Source organism: Rhipicephalus microplus, chromosome X, assembly GCF_043290135.1.
Source record: "Rhipicephalus microplus isolate Deutch F79 chromosome X, USDA_Rmic, whole genome shotgun sequence".
Classification (NCBI taxonomy): Eukaryota; Metazoa; Arthropoda; class Arachnida; order Ixodida; family Ixodidae; genus Rhipicephalus; species Rhipicephalus microplus.
This window is the reverse complement of record NC_134710.1, coordinates 142,883,399-142,898,380: the sequence shown is the minus strand read 5'-3', so window position 1 is coordinate 142,898,380 and position 14,982 is coordinate 142,883,399. Positions and strand designations below refer to the sequence as shown.

At 44.6% G+C, this 14,982-nt stretch overlaps 2 protein-coding genes across 2 annotated transcripts in view; both read left to right on the top strand.

Annotated features, from left to right (window-relative positions):
* LOC119176662 (ras-related protein Rab-31) overlaps positions 1-9,090 on the top strand; it is a 32,393-nt gene extending 23,303 nt beyond the window's left edge. Inside the window, exon 7 of the mRNA XM_075877915.1 lies at positions 6,903-9,090. Within this exon, the coding sequence (XP_075734030.1) occupies positions 6,903-6,985 (83 nt within the window). The 3' untranslated portion in view covers positions 6,986-9,090. The remainder of the gene's footprint in view (positions 1-6,902) is intronic.
* Positions 9,091-13,290: 4,200 nt separating this feature from the next.
* Positions 13,291-14,982, top strand: part of LOC119176655 (endonuclease/exonuclease/phosphatase family domain-containing protein 1) — an 80,842-nt gene continuing 79,150 nt past the window's right edge. Inside the window, exon 1 of the mRNA XM_037428013.2 lies at positions 13,291-13,430. The gene's annotated coding sequence lies outside the window, so the exon portion shown is untranslated. The remainder of the gene's footprint in view (positions 13,431-14,982) is intronic.

The following is a 14,982-nucleotide window of genomic DNA, read 5'->3' as shown; positions in this document are numbered from 1 at the left end:
TGCGGAATGATCAGACATCGTATGAGGCATATGAGGCAATGTCCAAAGCGACACAAAAATAACCGTGAAAAGCAGAAGAACAACGTGGCCGTCACGTAGCATGTACTTGCCAAGACCAAAGTGGTGGGCTTATGAACTCTGAGCCCGGGCCCCGGCAGCTGTGTGAGCAAAGTCTGGACTGGAACAAGATGAATGCAAAGGGGCAGCCAAATTGGAATAACATGAATTGACATCAGCCAAACCGGCAGCAGCAGGACTCCATGGGGCTCACCATCCTAGCCTTCTGTGAATGATCCTCAAGTGACTTAACAATTATATATATATATATATATATATATATATATAACATTTAACAATTATATATATATATATATATATATATATATATATATATATATATATATATATATATATTGTAGCATTGATATTTGGCACAGGCCGGAACGCCAGCTGAAGAAGAGAAGGAAGAGTGTTGTTGCTGCTCGCGCTCGCTCCGCTTGACAGCTGGTCGGTTCTACCGCTACGTTTTCCACAAAGTAAACGTCTCTTCTGCTCACCACTAAAGGTGTACTATCAAGTGGTGGAGAGTGCTGGGTACCTTTTTCCATCCTGGAACTCCGCAACCGAACTCTACCTTCGCCATCAACAATGTCCATCGACGCTGCACAGCAGACGGCTCCTACATCTCCACCTGTCCACTGTCCCGGCGTCCCGAGAGAGCGAGATCCAGACATCTTCAACGGCACCGATGAGCAGGACGTCGAGGACTGGCTCTCTTCGTTCGAACGAGTAAGCGTCAACAACAGGTGGGACGAAAACGACAAACTGGGCCGCGTCCACTTTTACCTCAGAGGAGTAGCAGAGCTCTGGCTCAACAACCACGAAGCCGAGCTTACCGACTGGGCCACTTTCAAGACCACCTTCGCGGACGTGTTTGGCCGACCGACAGTGCGCAAGCTCCGTGCAGAACAGCGCTTGCGGGATCGCGCCCAACTGTCGGGAGAGGGTTTCACGTCCTACATTGAGGACGTCGTAGGCCTCTGCCGTCGCTTTGATCCTGACATGTCGGAAACCGCCAAGGTAAAACACATTATGAAGGGCATCGAGGACGATGCCTTCCACATGCTGGTGGCTAAAGACCCGCAAACAGTTTCGGAAGTCATCCAACACTGCCAAAGTTTCGATGAGTTGCGAAAACAGCGCATTTCAACGCGACGGCCTACTTTCGACATGACCAGCACGCCAGCATTGACCGTTGGTGCAATATCTCCAGAACAGACTGTATTGACCCCGCAAATCCAGCAATTTATCCGAGAGGAAGTGGCACGCCAGTTGTCCCTTGCCCCCTTGCTTCCCAGCAATACGCATGGGCTGACCTCGTCACTGCGCCAAACCATCGAAGAGCAAGTCTGCGAGGCACTTCCCCCCACGTACCAGCCACCACCTGTGTCCGCTCCCCTGACTTACGCTGACGTCGCGCGAAGGCAGGTACATGCGCCGTCAAACGTCGTCGACCCTGCCCACCAAGCGAACGCCTTCTACGCAACACACGTACCGGCAGGCTCGCATGTTCCCATTTACCGCCGTCCTTCAACGCTTCCCAACAACCCTTGGCGTACATCGGATAACAGACCTATCTGTTATTACTGTCGTCAGCCTGGCCATGTTGAGCGGTTCTGTCGCCGGCGCGTCCCTCACTCAGGCATTATTGATGGCACCTACGGCTACGCCCCCACAGAACCACCACAGACGCTGCCGTTCCATGCAGCTTCGGACACTTCTCCGCCGAGCCGCCGCGCCTTCAACCCACGCCGATCGCCTTCCCCGCGCCGACGTTCGCCTTCACCAATGCTTCGGCGTGCACCACCTGCCCAAACGGAAAACTGACCATCGCAGTTCCGGAGGCAAGAACTGCGCCACCGTCGAACTCCACAAGGCCTCGTTCTCTACCGAATAATGAAATAACTGTCTTGATTGAAGGTATCCCCGTTCAAGCATTAATAGATACCGGAGCTGCCGTGTCTGTATTGAGTGAAGCATTGTGTCGCAAGTTAAGAAAAGTTACGATTCCGCTTTCTGGTCTCTCCCTTCGTACGGCAACAGCGCATCACGTGAACCCTTCTATGACGTGCACGGCTCGGTTAATCATCCAGGGCGTTCTGTACGTGGTTGAATTTATCGTGTTTCCGCACTGCTCACACGACGTCATATTAGGCTGGGACTTCCTTTCCACACATCATGCCGTTGTTGATTGTGCCCGGGCCGAACTAGAATTGTCATCGCTCTCCGACGACGATTATAATAAGCCTTCTATTTCTCGTGTTGTCGTCGCCGCGGAGACTGATATTCCACCTATGTCTTCTGTTATTGTGCCGATCTCGTGCGACCATGCCGCTTTTTCGCACGCCATGTTCACGCCGTCAGAAGACTTCACTTCTCGAAAAAACGTTCTTCTGCCTTTTGCTCTTCTGACGGTCGAAGCCACTTGCGCAAACATTTATGCCACGAATCTCCTTTCTGTACCAGTCACCCTATTCCGTGGCGAATGCATCGGCCGCCTTGAGGACATCGATTGTGTTTGCACCAGTCAACTGCCCTATCAAGCAAAAAGCCTTGAGATCGCCAGTGTTACTTCCGCTCTCACATCCGCCACCTCTTCCCTCGACGTCTTCCTTCCATCGATTGATCCTGACCTTCCTGTTGACCAACGAACTCAACTCTTGACACTTCTCGACCACTTCCGCTCATCGTTCGACTTCAAACAAACCAGTCTGGGCCGAACATCTGCAATTGTCCATCGTATTGACACTGGCACCCACGCACCATTGCGTCAGCGTCCATACCGGGTCTCCCACGCCGAACGCCAAGTTATAGACGATCAAGTGTCTGATATGCTCAATCGTGGCGTTATACAGCCGTCTAACAGTCCGTGGGCCTCCCCGGTGGTACTGGTCAAAAAGAAGGACGGGGGCATCCGATTCTGTGTGGATTACAGGCGCCTTAACAAGATCACGCGCAAAGATGTTTATCCGCTCCCCAGAATTGACGACGCTCTCGACTGTTTGCAAGGTGCAGAATTCTTTTCTTCGCTGGATCTTCGATCGGGATACTGGCAGGTACCCATGGATGAAGCTGACCGCGCCAAGACTGCGTTTGTAACTCCGGACGGCTTGTACGAGTTTAACGTGATGCCGTTCGGCCTTTGTAACGCCCCAGCCACCTTCGAGCGTCTGATGGACAACATACTTCGAGGCCTTAAATGGCAGACGTGTCTTTGCTATTTGGACGACGTCGTCGTTTTTTCAAAAGACTTCGATACCCATCTTCTGCGCCTCGCAAGTGTCCTGCATTGCCTTACACATGCTGGGCTCCAACTAAATTTGAAAAAGTGCCATTTTGCCGCCCGGAAGCTCACCATCTTAGGGCATGTTGTCAGCAAGGACGGCGTTCTACCTGATCCTGGAAAACTCCGTGCTGTCGCCCAGTTTCCGAAGCCATCGACACTTAAGGAACTCCGGAGCTTTATCGGCTTATGTTCATACTTTCGCCGATTTGTCCGTAATTTTGCATCTGTCATGGCCCCTTTAACACGGCTACTTTCTGACACCGAGGGCATTTCGGCGTGGTCTTCCAATTGCGATAAGGCATTCGCGAAACTACGTCAATTGCTGACATCTCCACCGATTCTCCGTCACTTTGATCCTGATGCCCCTACAGAAATACACACCGACGCAAGTGGAGTCGGACTTGGCGCTATTCTTGCTCAACGCAAGTCTGGATACGACGAGTACGTCGTTTCTTATGCCAGTCGCACTCTTACTAGGGCTGAACAGAATTATTCAGTCACAGAAAAAGAATGTCTAGCCATCGTCTGGGCAATCACAAAATTTCGACCCTACGTCTATGGCCGTCCATTTGACGTCGTGACTGATCACCACGCCCTCTGCTGGTTATCGTCACTAAAAGACCCATCTGGCCGTCTCGCTCGTTGGGCGTTACGCCTCCAAGACTATGATATCCGTGTCGTCTACAGGTCAGGCCGCAAACATTCAGATGCCGACGCTCTCTCCCGCTCTCCACTTCCCCATGAACACGGAAGTACTTCTGTATCCAGCCTCGATGCTGTGGCACTTTCGTACGCGGACATGCCCTATGAACAGCGCCAAGACGCTTGGATAGCCTCTATGATAGAGTTACTGTCTCAGCCGTCCCAAGTTACGCCCAATCGTTCACTGCAGCGCACAGCTCGACACTTTACCATCCGCGATGGACTCCTGTACCGTCGCAACTACCTTTCTGACGGCCGCAAGTGGTTGCTTGTGATTCCTCGCCACCTACGTGCCGACATTTGCGACTCTTTTCACGCGGATCCTCAATGCGGCCACGCCGGTGTGATAAAAACGTATGCACGTCTCCGGCTGCGCTACTATTGGCGCGGAATGTACCGCTTTGTCCGACAGTACGTGCGTTCGTGCTCCAAATGTCAACGCCGAAAAAGCCCACCACACATAGCCAATGGACAACTGCAGCCGTTGCCTTGCCCCTCCCGCCCTTTCGACCGCATCGGAATTGACTTGTACGGTCCCCTTCCCTATACGCCTAACGGGAACCGCTGGGTGATTGTCGCCATTGATCACTTGACACGCTATGCTGAAACTGCTGCGCTGCCAGAGGCCACATCACGTGAAGTTGGCTTATTTATCCTTCACAATCTCATTCTACGCCATGGCGCGCCTCGTGAGCTACTCAGTGACCGCGGCCGTACGTTCCTCTCCGAAGCGGTACAAGCCCTTCTTCGCGAATGCAACGTTGTGCATCGGACAACCAGCGCATACCATCCGCAAACGAATGGAATGACCGAACGGTTTAACCGCTCACTGGGCGACATGCTATCCATGTACGTGTCCGCTGATCACACCAACTGGGACCGCATACTGCCCTTTGTAACTTACGCTTACAACAGCGCCACTCAGTCTACGACAGGATTCTCTCCGTTCTTCCTCCTTTACGGGCGCGAACCTTCCTCATTCATGGACACCATTCTCTTGTATCATCCAGACGCTTCGGAATCCACAACTCTATCTGAAGTCGCCACCTATGCAGAAGAATGCAGGCAACTCGCGCGTTCCTTAACCGCCCAAGATCAAGCGTACCAGAAGAACCGTCACGACGAAAACCTGTCTTCGCAGTCATACTCGCCTGGCGCCTTGGTATGGCTTCGGGTTCCCTCATCTGTTCCTGGTCTTTCCACCAAGCTACTGCCGAAGTACGAAGGCCCCTACCGAGTCCTACGTCAGGCCTCACCGGTTAACTATATTGTTGAGCCGGTTCAACCATCAACAGACCGACGGCATCGAGGCCGCGAGACTGTTCACGTAGATCGATTGAAGCCGCACTACGACCCACCCGTCGTACCCGTTCCATAGGTCGCCAGGATGGCTCCTTTTCTGCGGGGGGAGTGATTTGTAGCATTGATATTTGGCACAGGCCGGAACGCCAGCTGAAGAAGAGAAGGAAGAGTGTTGTTGCTGCTCGCGCTCGCTCCGCTTGACAGCTGGTCGGTTCTACCGCTACGTTTTCCACAAAGTAAACGTCTCTTCTGCTCACCACTAAAGGTGTACTATCAATATATTTATATAAACAAACCAAAAAAGATTGATGCTGGGCCTGGGGGTAAATATGTGCAGTGAAGTAGGCGCACGTACGAAGTGATTTATTTGCCAGACGCTGGGTCAGAAGTCAAATAATTTGCTTTGTACATGTGTTTACTTCATTCTGTGTCTGTGTGTGTGTATGTGTGAAAATAACTAAAACAGCATTACTTTTATTTTGTACATGGTACCTGCATCGCTGTACAGATGCCATGGGAGAAGTTCTGAGGCTTGTTTACTTTTGCAGTTAAAACTCATATCTCAAAACACAGTTTTGTAAAGTTTTCTATCCAATTGAAAAAAAATTGAATTTCTAGGCAGGGGTACCCATGGGTTTCAACACTCTTGTCAACCCGAATTAATGAAATTTAGTTGGCATCAAACTCAATTTAATGAAGTTTTTCTGTTAAATGAGTAAAAAGTTGTACCATTCAAAATTTTGACACGGATGAATTTTTCTAGCTACTCTAGTTTAATCTTTTCTCGAGGTTGTACCCCACGCCCATGCATGAAACAACGAACTCGACAGTCTGAAGGGCTCTAACGTACAAGACGGCAATGGGGTTGGTGGTGGCTCCTTGTACCTGTTTATACTCCCACAGTCACACTCTAGTGGTTCCTTTTGTTATTTCGTTTATGAGACATGTGGCCCTTATTGTCTTCTCACAACTTTTTTGCTCATTCTGCTCGCTCAATCACCGCTTTCATTTTCCTGGCGTTTGAATATCGGCAGTCTGTCAAGCTTCACGGGAACTTCTGCCTGTCCTGTATTGCCCGAATAGGGTTGCCTTCATGTTTGGTTCTTGGCGGACTTTTCACACGTGCAAGCATAGATTAACCGCACATACAAAGTTGCGGGAGTTTGTGGGTGCTGCTAAGTTACAATGTTAGATATTGAAGGACAGAAAAAATATCTCGATTTTATGAAACTACCAGTGTACTAATTAATTTATTTGGGGAGTGTTTAATTGTGGAGGCAGTCATCACTTCATTTAATCAAATTTCAGCTGTATTATTGTATGTTTTGCTCTACCATTTGGGCTTACTCAAAAAATTGCACTCCAGCACATTCCAGCTGCAGCTGAAAACAGAAAGGATGTCTCTGTATGGTACAGTGCAGTACGCTGTGAAAGGAAATGTATAACTTTTGAGAATGTTCTTGTTTTTCCCCCTGACAAGTCCAAAACCACCATACTTTGCAGCAGGAAACTTGTGGTTATTGGTTCTGGCATCCTTCTTTCCCCTACACAGGGCATTCAAGGGCCCCTCAGCATTGCCATTGCAAAAAAAAAAAAAAAGCACAGCGCGGAGGCCGCCATGCGGTGGCTGCATGACTAAAAAACATCGATTTTCCTTATAGAAGGCCACATGTCCTTCCTTTCAAGGGAGCTGCACTGCGAGTGGAGATGCCAGCATTGATGGAATATGACTATCTCCATCTTGCAGGTGGGACCCAGCTTGCAGATGTTAGGCAAGCCGAAGGGGTAAAGTGTGTGTGTTCTGCATTGTACTTCTGCATGCAGACTTCTGCATTGTAGTTCTACAGTAATAGTGATAGCACAGTTCAGTTTTCTTTTTTTTTCTTTTGAACTTCTCCGATAATGAGATGACTAAATAACTTCAGTGTAGAATCAAAATTTGTAATGGGGCCTGGTGAGGGGTCCTGTAACAAGCTGCAGTTGGCACTTGAAGCTCGAGTGCCATCAGTGTAAGAGCCACATACCAGTGTGTTTCCTTCCACAATGAACTACACTGTACAATCAAGCAAAAAAAAAGCCAGCATTGTTAGTGACTGCTGGAAAGCATATTGCTCTGCCTGACGTGATACATCAGATTGCCATAAAAGGAAGTTCACTAGTAATGCATGCTTGTCTGTTCACTCTGCATTAGACTTTCAGCCCCTGGGTGGCTATCAATATCCTAATATCTTTTTCTTGTTTTTTTTGATGAATCATCATTTGAACTACTTGTTCTGATTCAATTTTATTTTTTTTATAGTTCATTATTGATAGCATGAAAAAATATAGTTATTTTTATTGCTGGGAAATGGAGCCTTTTTTAGAATTATGCTTAAATTCTATTTTAAGAAGTAGAGTCTGACTAATGTTTGTGTTTTCGCCTGTTAAGTATACGCTTTCAACATGTGTTTGTGTAAAACTCATGGCAAGTGTTTTTTTATAAAAATTTCACTGTATACATTGTTGTGCCTTTTGAGCTTTGGCACTTAAACACTAGAGTTTATGTTACTGTTGAATTGTTATGGTGTTTGTATCATTAGACCCGCAGTCACTGTGTTTACCTAACAGTTGCTAGTTACCATGAACTTGTCAGCATTTTGAAGTTGCCGCATGCTAGCTAACACCGTAAACTTTTCTAGAACAGTATCTTTATTGGGTGCAGTGAATTTGTATTGTAACGGATGTAGCTGCTCTGCATCTTTATAAAGATCCCTGCCTTGTGGAAAAATTTGCTGTTGGGTTAGTGCGTCAGCAGTTGGAATAGTAATAAATATTTTGAGCTAGTATTATGTTTGATAACAAGTTTACAAAAGATTGATAATGTTAAGCACAGGCAGAAAGCAACATTTTACTACTGCTTTTCCGATGGTTTGCTTTCTGGGAATCCAGGACCCTTTCAGAGATTTGACATGAATCCAGTGACTTGTCTTTTATATTTTATCACTTTTTCTTTTTTTTCATGTCTCTTACTCTTTGTCTTAATGCAACAGCTTTATTTTACTTCATACAGCTTTCACATATTTTTGTAGTTAAGCCTTTGTATAGAAAATATAGTATTACACTTTTTTGTTACTATGACTATTGCTGATATTCTGGTATGCTTCTTATTGTGGAGGGGGGTAGGGAAATTTGGGGGATTTGGTTTGAATCGTTCCAGGCCTGAATTTCACTGCATATTCAAACTTTCTAGAGTACATATTTTTATGTAAAATGAGCAATATTATTACGTAAAATATGTTACGTAAAAGCAATATTATTTATTTTATGGGTAATGTTCAACCTGTTTGTGAATTGCACAGTAATGTTATTCTTAATGCCGCTGGTGCTGGAATCATTTTACTTGGCCATTTTAAGCCGTTTGCTGCATACAGCACGCATATTTGAGTGTTGTAACCACTATGCGAGATTTGGTTAAGCACTGTTCATGCTTGGTATTAATTAAATTGTGAATGCTCAGTCACTCATATGCAGCAGTGCCTTTGAAGATCTACATTAGTATTTATATTTTTATAGTACAAACTGTACCGGGCTGTGCAACATATTTTAGATGGCATGAATGTACAAAAAGGAGCATGTTTTATTGAGTGTACCTTGTGGGGAAGTGTGCTTTTGAGCACTGTTGTCAGTGACAGATTGAGTGCTGTTCCTTTGGGCCTTTTTTTAGTGTGTGAATGTAAAATAAAATTATGTACACTCTGTCAGCAGTTTTCATTTATTTGTAAATTATGACTGAGGGGGAAGAAATGTGTACTCTGAAGAACTTCAGGTAATAAATTAGCATCTTTTCAGAGGAACCTAGTAGGTATGAAATGTTCTGGCTAATGTATGCTGGGGAATAACGCTGTATGGCTTGTTCAATGTAGAAATAGATTTGCATGTAATATCAGCAGGGCTGGTCTTGCACATTCAAGTGCCCTTTTCAAACTATGGTCATCACTCTGTCCCTCCTGTTTACATACACAAATCTACTACACATATACGGCATGATGTCATTGGTCAGCATGCCAGTAATGACCCAAAATGAATGTTGTCACTGAAGAACTGCAGTTCAAAAACTAAAAATGCAGCATATAGCATCATGTTGGGCACACAGTTGAAATTTGATTTGGCTCAAAATATTTCAAAAAACCTTCATTTCCCAAATTTAACTTTTTGTGGCATTACTTGGCAGTTGGGAAATATGTTTTCATATGCATCCACAAATATGACCCAAAATGTGATGAGGTCACATCAAACTGTCGCACCAAAGTTGCAATCCGGGTGTGTAATTAAAGGGCCCTGCAGCATATGTTTCCGTGTTGCCATTGCATGACTGTATTAATGTAATTAATTGCCTTGAAAACCAACCGCTCCTAAATGTTTTAGAATTTGTCATGTACAAGTGGAGTTGCATGGGTTTGTCGTATGCTTTAAGCATTTTCCTTTTGCACCAGCGAAAGCACTGAAAGCTACAGAGAGGGGGAATGACAAGAAGGCAAGAAGCTACGAAATTTCGTCTCGTGTCATGGTGGTGGGTGTTTTTTATTTTTTTGAACCCTTGGCTCACTTTCAATGTGATTGCGAGCATGTGCACTAAAAGACTGCAGTGTGCATGTCGTGGCGTCCTATTGCGGCTGCGGTAACTATGGAGCTCACGATGCTCAGAATGGCCAATAACTGTGAACTTCATGCTTATGGCAGAATCATTTTGGTTTATGGCAAAATTTGCTGAGAAAAGAGGGAGTGAGCAATTTTTAGCTGACATAGAAAATTAATTGCAAATTCTAGGCCGTGTGCTGTGCTATATTATTTGGCGCGCATATTGGGCTTCAATTACCAATAGGCCGCATTTTCTGACCATACTGAAGAATTGTTGTTGGGCGCTTTTAAACCTTGGAGTTCTAAATGTTCAACTGCAAAAAGTGCTGCTGTGGTTACGTAGTGAAAAACGTTCTGAATATCGGCATAGAGAAGGAAGGTAGATATGGGACAGGGCACGAGGCTTCTGTATGTCTTTGTTCTTTTTTTTTCCTCAGTGCTTTTCAGTTAGTGGCCATGTAACGGTACCAACCCAGCCAACTTGCTCCACTTGTTTGTGTAACTGTATTGAGCCATGCTGACTAACAGGAGGAGTTTTAGCAGAATTTGTATCGGTTCACCAAGGTCAGATACTATACTCAATTAGTGACTTTGCATGAGAGTGGTCTTAAGTTTCTCTCTCCCTCCCTCCCTCCCTCTCTCTCTCTCTCTCTCTCTCTCTATATATATATATATATATATATATATATATATATATATAAAGGGAAATAAGTGTATACCTAAGGGCTCATTTTTCCGTTTTTTGACACAATATTAATGAGATCTAACAGATAATAATGCCAAGGAATGCATTGAGGAAGTTAGAACCAATGTAACGTAAATAAGAAGCAAGAAAAGTGGGTGAAAGAATAACTTGCCATGAGCAGGAATCGAACCCCTACGACCTTCGAATAACGAGCATCAAACGCATTATTTGAAGTTCGTAGGTTAACCGGCGCTGTATATATATATATATATATATATATATATATATATACAGCGCCGGTTAACCTACGAACTTCAAATACCTATATATATATATATATATATATATATATATATATATATATATATATATATATATATATATATATATGGGATATGGCACAACGGGAGCGTTGTCAACAAGGATAAATATATTATTTCCCAACAGTTTTGTTGGGAAATATATATATATATATATATATATATATATATATATATATATATATATATATATATATATATATATATATATATGTGTGTGTGTGTGTGTGTGTGTGTGTGTGTAATATTATATATTGAACGAATATGTGAAAAACGTAAGTACGTGGACCTTTGTGAAATGGACGCCCAATATATTCTTCCCAAAGTGTTCTCCTACATGTGCGCATTTTGAAATCGCCGCGTTAACAGCAGAGAATCGGTTCATGAATTGTAAGCGCGAACAGATGAGGCCGTCGAAGAGAACTGACACGGACAAGCATTCTGTCCGTGTCAGCTCTCTTCTACGTCCTTGTCTGTTAGCGCTTACTCACGGATGCAAACCAACTAGCCCACCAATGTGCTTTAGCAACAGTTTGTGTTTTGGCCATAGTCTGGAAGGCTTTTCGTGGCATTTCTCAGGCAGTTTGTGCTCGATGTTGCTTCTGCTAAAGAGAATACTCAGTAATGTTAATGTGTGACTGATGCTCTTACGGTATCAATTTTCGTGACCGTGGCTAAATCATTCGCTGCTGCTGGAGGCAGTATACGCGGCGCCACCGATACGGCTAATGTGCAGAGGGCATAACCTACTGTATTTTACTGACCTGCCCAGCAAGCGAAGCGCCAGCACGCCCTTTCTGGTATTGGCGCCTGCCGCTATTCGCCCTGTGGCGCTGCAACTTGCCTCATTCGCACCGCTTACTGGCGGCCAAATTATGAATCGCAACGCTTTTTTTTTTTTTTTTTGTCGTCTGCTTGCGCGACGCTGGGAGAAAAGCAGCAATGTTCCCGCGAGCATACACTCTGGACGGTTATAATGAATAAAAGCCTCTTTTTGAATAAACTTAAAAGTATAATGACGATCTTTTGCTACCGTCTGCTCGTGCCGAGCTGCGACAGAAGCCTGCAGGTAGGTACAGTTTGTACACCAGTGAAGCGAGGTTTCTTAGTGCAAATTAACCATCACGATGGTGGTGTGATGCGTGCATTTCTGCGAATCAAGGCAAGGGAAGATTCCTGATGTGACTTTTCATGAGTTTCCAGTGACCGAGGTCCGTGAAAAATGGATCAAGGTGATTTCTGTGTTGTAAAAGATTACGTGTCTCTAAAGGAGTGAGTTGCTGGGCTGGTTGGTGGTACATGACAGACTGAAACGTATATTAGTGCCAAAAAATAAACCGACAACCTCAAGAAAGTAAACGACGACGCGCTAAACTAGCAACTGTTTATTAGCAAAAAAAAAAAAACAGGAAAGATGACAAGAGTGCACATATGGAAACCATGTCACTACATGTGTTTATGCAACTGTAGGTTTTGAAACACACCCATTGTGTGAAGAATTAGTGTTGAATAAGGGATTTTAAGTGCTGTTTCGTTTCAAAACAGTTGCAGAGTGTCTTTCATTGATTATTTATGTACATGCGATCTACATTTGCCATTTGAGACGAAGGCATTTATGCGCAAAATTATCTGTACTGGGTTGTTGTCTATGCGCGCCGGATGCCGCGAACACTGTCAAATGTCATAGTCCTTGCCCTTCCTTTCCCAGACAATAAATACAAGCCAGCTGAGTGTACTCCAACGGCAACAAGTCTACCATTCTATACACATATAGCTGGTTACATGAGTTAAATAAGCATTTGGTGACCAGCGCTTTTTACAACCTGTCTCCTTCGTCATTATTTCTTGCTTTGCACGCTGATACATGTATTTTTACCTGATTTGCGATTCTATTTGAAAAATAATGGACTCAAATGTCAACTAAAATGCAAAAGAAGATTCTAAAAGTCACATGAAATAAAATGATTCAAGATAGTTGCCACATTTACTCAATGCGTGATAAAACTCTTCACGAACCAGCGGTAACCCATGCATTTCCATGCATCCACCGGCACTCAGCTGGTGTAACTCGAGCGCCCCCTAGGCAGCGAAGTTCGGTATCCGAGCCGGCGCAGGCAGCTCCGTAGACCGCCGCCAGCTGAGCAGGTCAGGAGTACAGTAGGTCGTGGCTGAGGGAAAGCGTGGAGCACCAATTGTAGGGAAGTAAAAACAAAACTCCGGCAGGTGTCGCGAAGGTCGAAAATGTCAGCTGCTCTGGGTGTTGTGAAGGTGTGCGCTTGGTTAGTGAAGTAAGGGTGGGAGTTTCGGCACTGCAGTGGACTTCCTTCTTAAAGCCGTTGTATAGGTGGCTTTAAAGATTTTACAATCACGATTATACGGATCCATAACTCTTGCATAATCACTCTATAGCGGACCATCGCAGTGTGCAGCTGGTACCGGAGGCAGATTGCAGCACTCGGTACGTATATTGTAAATATTTCCTTGTCTACCGAAAGTGTGTGTTCGTGCTTTAAAAAAAAAAAAAAAGTCACTTAACTCGTGTGATCAAACTGGTTTTTGTTCATCGCGTTCTTGTATAATAAATGCTCAGACGGTGTTGCAAAATGGGCTTCTCGTTGCTGTGCAAACATCGTAGTTTTCACTTTATACCCGACCTTCCAGTGCTTGTCCGTGTTAGAATGATCAGTGTTTTGAATGATAGGTTCTTATGTTGGTTAGTGTTATAATGTTGATTTCTGCCGTATGATGTCTCCCAAGCATTAATCTGGTGTCGTACGGTGACTGCTGATTGCGATCAAGTCCGATCAGCCTTCAAATATTTCTAAACTGTAATTGGCTCCCTTCTGCAGCGTGCGTGAGGGATCGTAAAATTTGATCGGGATCAGCCCCGATCGCGATCAACAGTGAGCGTGTGACACCGGTATTCTTAGCGCGCTAACCGTCTGCGAACTGCGTTCAGGGTCTTTAGCGCTGGTCGACTGTTGTTTCGTTTTTGTAACTTTGCATTTATCTTCTCGCTGACGTTGTGCTTGTGGCTTGCATTTCCCTTGGTTCGTGTTTTTTGAGCTTGCACACTTGATCGTAACTTACCTTCAAGTCTGGCAAAGTGTGTAGGCAGTACATCATATTTATACTTTTTGCAATCGTATGCGTTCGAAACATTTTTTTTTTTTTGGCTTCAGAATGCCATGTTTGGGGCATTGGGACGTTTTCAATGGCGTTCGAGACCTATTTGGGTAAAGTTTCTCGATCGTCGTTGGCTCCTTTCGACAGCTTGCGCGAATGATCCAATTGCGATCGACAAGTACGGTACCGATCCGGCGTCATCGCAAGTGTACCGCGCGCACGACCCCAAAGTGATGACAGTTTGCTTATTCTCAGCATACCTACTGCTGACCCGAAAAGAACCAATTGAACATGAATTGGCACTCTTTAACTAACACCAATCATGGTAGCGCTGGCTAACGAATAAATTACAGATGCAATGCCAGTACTGCCATCTTATTTATCTAGTGTAATGGCGTTTTCTGTTTAACAATAAAGCAACTGTTTCATTATTTTGTAAGCTGAAGAGTCCATACTTAGTGATGGAGTAAGCAAGATGACAACGCTGTGGCCCTGTATAAGTGTACGCTATCCAACTTATGTACCAACAAGCCCAAGCTGTACATTGCGAGTTACATTATTGTTATTATTATTATTTACCATCAATACGGGTTGAAGGAGTATGTATAAATAAAAATAAATACTTGCCATAACTCTCGTGCATATTGATAGTAGGTAATAACAGGGAATACCATAATGCATATGCTCATGATAGACATCTTTTCTTAATTATAAATAATTGTGGAATACACTTTTAGGCAGCTTATTCGTCTTTGTACATGTTATATACCATTGCACTGCAAATATAGAATACCTGCAATGCTTGCTAGACTTCAGGAGCAGGTAAGCTAAGAATAAAAAGGGATAACACTTGGAAATGTAACAGACTTGACTGGTAAAATGAC